Here is a 7,397-nt window from a genome sequence, read left to right on the forward strand (position 1 = left end):
TCCTTAAATTCTACTGGATAGGTTTTATCCAATCAACTTTTTTGTGCTTTGCTTATTTCTCCTCCCTTTCTGCCTATCCAGCCTCCATCTCTGCAGCTCAATCTGAAAACCCCAGATTATTTCCTAAAGGTGGAGAATGGAAGCTAATATATTGTAAAGGTTTAAAACTACCTGTGTTAATCTTACTTGTTGGGTTACATTGATGTTTTTTAAATAAACTAAAACTGAATTAAATAATATTATCTGTTAAATATTTGTTTATTTAGCAACCACTGTGACAAACGTGACATGTTTTTACAACATTACAACATTGATTTAGAATTGTAGGGATTTCAACTATTCTTGAAAAGACTATTAAACGTCTAAATACAAATGCCTTCAAATTCAGCTTTTTGCTCCCAGCTCACCCATAGTGATAGTTGAAGTTATCACAGGCTGTTTAAAAAGTGGAAATCTATGGAGAAATAGGAAATGTGTTTTATAGGGTTGTTCAAATGGAAAATTGTGGGTAAAGTCAGACAGAAATGGTTCAGAAAAAAATGTAAACTTTCTTTCATGATCAAATCCCCAGAACTAAATCCCATAGAAAACCTGTGATAAGCTTCTTATAGGAAATGATTCAGGACCTTGGACAATCTAAAGAGGAAAGACAAATCTTTAACCATGTGACCAGCTGTCCCACCAGCAGAGGGCAAAGTTTACAGGTATGGGTGACGAATTAACCATCTCATTCAGACTGAAAGGTTTTATTTATTTATTTTGAATTTTTACAGCACTAATGTCTCTTTCTTTGACAGTAGGCTGACAGGAAAAGGGGTATGAGAGAGGGGGAGAGACATGCGGCAAAAGACCACGGGTCAGATTCAAACCCGGGTCAGCCACATCAAGGTCTAAAGCCTCCGTTCATGGGTCATGCACGATAACCACTGCGCCACCTGCATGTCCCAAAGGGTTTTATTTATTATTACTTTGCACATCCAAACCAGGCTGAGGTCTACAGACACGCTAACCTTTGCTTTTCCACATCTCTCCTGGCCAGCAGATTAGGCTGCCTCTACCTCTACATCCTGGGTTCACAGGTAACATATCTGCTTTACCCTGAGGATAACTAAGACATTATCTATGGTGTCATGCAAGATGATAACAGTTATGTTTAACCATTTAAAGGTCTCTCTATTAAAGGTTTTTAAGACCCTGGAACCCAATTACCCAATTAGCCTCTAAGTGCTAACCTATCTCTACTGTGCTCTATAGTTTGACCAGTTTTACATTAAATCTTTTTTCTGACCCTTAGTGAGCATCTACATGGAAGGCCCTCTCAATTTCTCATAGGTTGCTGCAATAGGGCTCTAATAAAGTATGGGAATAATAGATAAAGCAATCAATGCTCTGATACTACAGTAGGTAAAGTAGGTTCTGCATATACATAAATGGTTTAAAGAAAAAAAAACTGACACAGAGCTTCAGATAGAGCAACATTTAAAATATACAGTACATCTTGTGCATTCACAATTTAAAAGATAAATTCTATGAAGAATGACAATGTATTTTCTTATTTAGTGGGGGGAAATTAAGTATGAAGCCTGATCTCACTGCAAATATTAACTTCTGTGTATTTGCCCCTGATTTAAGAAGCAACTAAGACCATTTGTCATTGGAATTAAATTGATTTAAATTGCAAATAAGAAAAAAGATCTTGGGGGCATTTTTAGGGCAAACAATATCTTATTTTAATTGCATGATAACTAATTATCTAATTTTTAAGGGAAAAATACTAATTCCATTGTCAAATTCTCTCATTCACTTGCAGAAATAGGTTAATTTCAAGGATTTTAAAACTTATTTTCAGATCAGTTTTTGAAGTTTATGCAGTTGCCTAAGATGTTTTGAACATAAGAGGTTTCCATCTTTACATACTGATGATTTTGTCGCCTACCAGGGAAACCTTGTCGAACCATCTGACACTTGTGGCGACAGTCAGCAATAATGGTCGCAGCAGGGGAGGAAAGAAACTGCTTTTTTTATTGGAGCCAGGGGAATAAATCCTTCCTTTTCTCCAACATTTATTTGTTGTTAAGCTCTAAATATATTTAAATATCTTCATACATCTCATGGATAATACTTCATGGTTCCAGATACTCAGAAAATAACTAAATTTAAAATATTTAGTGCCTCCTTCTTATATTGTTGAAAAAGAACAAAACTAAGAACAAGTCGGTTCTTAGTTTTGTGGTTGTGGTTTACTAGCACCGCCTTGTGGTTGTTTCTATTAACTGTTTTATATTTTTCCTGATGTAGAATTAGTTAGACATTAGGCAATGTGGTGACAGTTCATTCCCTGTACTAAAGGGCATGCAATTAAACTATCTATAGCAGATGTGGATAATTCCTCACTTTATTCACCCTCTATAGCTGAAAGAGATTATCTATCAGTCTCTAAAGAGTTCTTGGTTCACCAAGACATTTACAATGTTTTCAGTTCAATTCAACCTGGACAGATTTACAGAGACACATTGCAATTAGAATAGTTTATTGACATGGTTAATATATAAGTTCCTTGGCGCTCAGACACCGACTGAAGACTACGTGTTCAGAACTGATGGATGATCAGATCAATGGATTTATGAGAGAGAGAATTAGTCTTCCCCCAGGAGTTTGGACTCATGGTGGAATAAGCCAAGAATGAATGGGAGGAGAAGGAGTGGAGGGGGGTACACAGGTGGTTTGTGAGCAGGTGGAACATAAGGAATGACGCTTGAAGAAGGAGACCTTGTAAGTCAATTGGCTCCTGGAAGGGTGCGGTCCCGATGATGATTGGCTGAGGTTTGGAGGTGATCCAGGTGAGGCTGATCAAGGTCTGCCAGATTGAATTTATGCTTAAGATTCGTTTTTGTATTTATTACATCATTAAAATCGATATAAAACCTAATCCTAATGGTCCTAATGGCTTTTTATACCCCTTCAGGTCTCTTTCTGTTAGCGATACGGACCAATAACATTTTTTAAAGCACTGGTTTTGATATAAAAAGCCAAAATGAGATCCTTTATTTTAGTTAATTCAGATTAAACAATCTTACATATTAAAGACTGACATGCAATGGTAATGTTTGAAATAACAGCAGTAAAAACTGTCCTAATAATAATAAAACACATTATATTTTATGCAAAATATACACATTTAGTTTAAATCATTAGTCGACTGGATTTTGAATTAATTTTCAGTTAATCAGAATATGCATTTCAATGAGGCTCAATAGTCAGGATGAAATTACCTTTTTAAAATAAAACTAAAGTAGGTATAAAAACATAAGCCCATCTTAGCTCATGTTCTTATATTAATAATTTTTTCCTATTGGTCTGAAGTGATATTCTAAGTTTATATCTGTGTTCCTATCAGCTGTAAACTGAAATGATTAGAATGAACAGAATATAGGCTCAAAAATTTGATTTAGCTAATAAGCTATACTTATTGAGATGAGTTATATAAATGTTTTTACTCTTAATTTCGTTTTAATTAGTTCAGTAGGACTTTATTTAGCAAACATCAGCTGCTTTGTAAAAAATAACTTTAAACATTCCAAAGAAATAAAATAGATACATAGTATACACCCCAAAATACTTTGCGTGTGGTAAATCAACAACGTTGCCTCTATGGAATGGACTGAAATTAAAAACCTAAAGACAGTGAAAAAGTCATAAGGGACTCGAAACCAGCTAACTTTTAAGATTTCCGTTAGAACTAGATTCAACTTTCAATGATTAAATAGTTTTTTATATGCCAGATACTGTAGTGATATTTTTATTCATTGATTACACACTACTTCTTTTGGAAGCTGTAGGATTTTGGCAAAGTGTCTGGCATTAGCATTCTTAGAAACAATTATGAGTACAATTTTTGTATGCCTATTAGATTTCCTTAACTCTTCTTATATTGGCTGGTTGAAATCCCAGAGGCTTTTTGTCCCATATAACATCAGTGGTTAACTGCGACCTGGTAAAATGTATGACTTTTCAAAGCCTTATTTAAAGTTTTGGCAACATTTTAGCTTTCACTAGTTAGATAAATGATTTGAGCAATGCTCAATTATTATTGGTCCAAAGCCTGCTTTCTTTTCTAAGGTTCAAAATATTTTCCAGCATGAATCGTTCCTAGACAGGCTTTGTCTTCCAGCATGAAGATCCTGGGTTTAAGGGTCCTGCCTGTGTTCTTTCTGCATGAAGTTTGCATTTATTCCTGTGCATGGCCAAGAATAAATTGCCGTATGGTATAAGTGTGTTTGTGCATTGTCTTCTGTTCTGTTTCTCACAAACAAACAGCAAACAGTCCAGGCCGCACTTCACCTTCCACTAAATTAAATGGCTGGTAATAGGCATCAGGCCACCTGCAACTTTGCAGGTATAGTGAATGGATGGGTGGAGTGTGGTGCAGCCTGTCTTTCACTACCATCAGCCATTCATTTCCTTCAACTTATCATTAGAAAATCAAATTCAGACCATTGTTATTGAAAAAGAACCTTTACTGTTGTCTCATTGTCCGTCCGTTTTCCATAAAAGTGCATCATTGTTGATTTCACAGCATGCAAAACTCACACAGTAAAATGACAACAGAAGTAAGAGAGAGAGAGAGAAAGACACAAGTCAGCCACGCCATACATTTAGTCAGGTACATTCATTGGGGATATCACTAGGGTGAGCACGGCCTGAGAGAGGGAGAGAGAGAGAGAGAGTTGTCCGAATGGTCAGGGTCAAAAGTCAAACGTATAAAAGTGTTACAGAGTCTACAAGGGATGAGTGAATGGGAAGAGGAGAAGAAGAGAAGAAAAGGATGTCTTTGGCTCAAGTTGTTCCTTTAGAGTTGTGAAGTCAGGTGTTGGACAGTTTACCCCTTGATCATGGCAGCAAACTCTGCATGGAGGAGAAAAAAATCCTGATTATTTTACATTCTTTACAAATCAGTTGTCATAATTAGATCTAAAGAAAAAAAAAAGTAAATACCATCAACTCCGATCTTGCCGTCGCCATCAGAGTCACCAGCCTTCAGGAAGGTCTTGGTCTCTGCATCAGTCAGAGCCCTGGCACCGGCAGAAAAGTTCTGCAGGAACAGCCTGCAAAGGAGGATTGGGGAAAAAGAAATCAGTGATATAACAACCCTTTGTTTTATTGTGTGTCTGAAAAAATACCATAGTTCATTTACATAGATTGTTTTTACAAAAAACGTTTAATTTCAAACCCGGGTTGTAGAACCAGCTCATTATAAATTCAACCCAATTCAAATAAAAAATACCTCAATAATCCCAAAGGGAGATGAAATGTTGCTATTGCTAGAGTTGGTCCCTAACTGGAGCCTTATTTTTCAATTTACTGCTTGAAAATTAAATATTTCTATGATTAAAAATGATATTGGAAGCTTTTTCCTTAGAACATGGCAAAAATGTGTCAGAAATGAATGGCACATTGGTTTTTTTTGGATGTTTTCAGGCTGCTGTGTCATTTTGAATTTACTCTTATTAAAACAGTTACATCAAAAACCTTCAATAGGCAAAGTTTAAAGGAGATTATTTACTTCAGCTCCTCCTCCTCAATGAAGCCGCTCTTGTCCTGGTCAATGATGGCGAAGGCCTTCTTGATGTCATCAGCAGACTTGGCAGCCAGGCCGACCTTGGCAAAGAATTCCTTATGTTTGAAGGAGTCAGCGGCTGTTGGGAGATGGAGAGGCAGAGCATGTTAGGGAGTAAGGAAATATTGAATACAGACTGCTTTAAGGTTTGCAAGCTCACTGACTTTTGTTTTTAAAGGACAGGTCACTACTTTTAGCATTTTAAAAGCCTGCAGCCTTTTATTTCGATCCAAAATGATTTACATTATAATCTCTTGCCTTGAAAACCTGATCTACAAACATGTATAGCTTCCTACATCTACAGTTTGAGAAGGTTAAATAATGTACACGTGGTGAGTTTTATTGCTTGGTTTACCTTTGCAAGCTGCAATGGCTGCAGTAATGTCAGCATCACTCAGAAATCCGGCGAATGCCATTTTTAACTGAGAAAGAAGAGCAGAGGGAACATCAGTCCAGGGAATCAGCTTTGGGAACAGCAAAAAGATAGAAACAAGTTGTTTCTGAATCAATGAAATCACTTTTTAGTTTACAACATTTAGATGTATAGATCTACAGTTATCCTTCCCCATTTAAGGTATATCTTTCAGTCCAACTAATTTAGTAATCCAACGAAAAAAAATGATTAGTTGAGGTTGTCCATGTTTTTCCAAAACCAAACCCTCCAAGAGAAAAAGATCAAATTTCCTTGACAACGTTGTGTTTACTTTCTTTTTCAGTCCAAAGAAAGACGCCTGAGGTTCAAGAAGCAGAGATTTGTCGCCCTTTGTTTGATCTATATCCTACTTCATAAAAAATCAAAAAGAAACCTTTGTGTCAGAGAAAGCATCTGACTACAAGTCTGCAGCCCTCCAGAGAAACTCACCTCAAGGTTATCTTTAAGACTAGAGTGGATTCGCTCAGATGAATCAGCCGACTGCAGTGAACCCCCGGACAGCTTCTGCTGCCTTATATATGTTCACTCAGCCGAAATATGATGCATAGGCTATGTAATGGACACTGTGTGCAAAGAAGTCCGGTTGAAAAAAATGTGTCAAGTAGACAGAGCTGTTCTATTTATAAACACATAAATGAAGATGCTTAAATGGTAGGCCAAGTGTGGGCCTATGTGAAACTGCTTGATATTGCATAAGGCTAATAATATACGCTGCTGATTTGGGTAAAACCCACTCTGCAAACAGGCTGCTGGTCTCTGCAGTGCCACACAGAGTAAGGAGGGTGCTCAGCTTTAATGTTGTCATTTACAGGTATTTATTTCAAATAATCAGACAGATCCATCAGATCTTTTTATTAGACTGATCCCAGCAGTTTATCTGCGCCTGATTTGTTTTGCCTTTCAGGATGGATTTTGCATAATTCAGCCATGAATACTTTGACAGGTAGGGCTTTACAAGAGCACTTCCTGTTTTAAGGCCTAGTGACCTTATATTAGTTTCAGCTGATTTTTTTTTTTGTTGATGGCAGCTAATTAGGTTCATTATTATTATATCTCTATATTTAGATGAACAACCTTGCTAATAAAACAACATATGAGATAAAATGGGGACAAAGTAAATATATGGTACAAACATTAAACTGCAGTCTTAGTTAAGATATTAGTAATCACTGTTCTGATAGTTTAATGTCTAGAGATGTTTGTGTGACAGGATACTATAACCTTAAACATTATGCAAAAAGAACAACAATGTCACACAAATGTTCAAGGACTCTTTATTGGTGATTATATTATTTAAAAAAAGTTTTCGGTAGTTTGAGGAAGTAAAGAGTCACAAGCAAATTTTGG

At 36.4% G+C, this 7,397-nt stretch overlaps 1 protein-coding gene across 1 annotated transcript; it reads right to left on the bottom strand.

Moving 5' to 3' along the window:
- Positions 1–4,496: 4,496 nt before the first annotated feature.
- Positions 4,497–6,632, bottom strand: LOC119792890 (parvalbumin alpha). Its single transcript, XM_038299728.1, has 5 exons — positions 6,480–6,632; positions 5,973–6,039; positions 5,564–5,696; positions 4,996–5,105; positions 4,497–4,905 (listed from the first exon to the last, which is right to left on the bottom strand). Exons 2-5 carry the CDS (start codon positions 6,031–6,033, stop codon positions 4,880–4,882), a joined length of 330 nt encoding a protein of 109 aa, XP_038155656.1. The 5' UTR covers positions 6,034–6,039; positions 6,480–6,632; the 3' UTR covers positions 4,497–4,879.
- Positions 6,633–7,397: the final 765 nt, after the last annotated feature.

This window comes from Cyprinodon tularosa, unplaced genomic scaffold (genome assembly GCF_016077235.1).
Source record: "Cyprinodon tularosa strain WSP-4 unplaced genomic scaffold, ASM1607723v1 ctg433, whole genome shotgun sequence".
NCBI classification, from domain to species: domain Eukaryota; kingdom Metazoa; phylum Chordata; class Actinopteri; order Cyprinodontiformes; family Cyprinodontidae; genus Cyprinodon; species Cyprinodon tularosa.

Coding starts and splice junctions, on each gene's coding strand:
- LOC119792890 (XM_038299728.1), bottom strand. CDS start 6,033: ATGGCATTCGCCGGATTTCTGAGTGATGCTGACATTACTGCAGCCATT. Junction 5,697..5,972: donor AGCCATTGCAGCTTGCAAAG/GTAAACCAAGCA, acceptor ATCTCCCAACAG/CCGCTGACTCCTTCAAACAT. Junction 5,106..5,563: donor ATTGAGGAGGAGGAGCTGAA/GTAAATAATCTC, acceptor CCTCCTTTGCAG/GCTGTTCCTGCAGAACTTTT.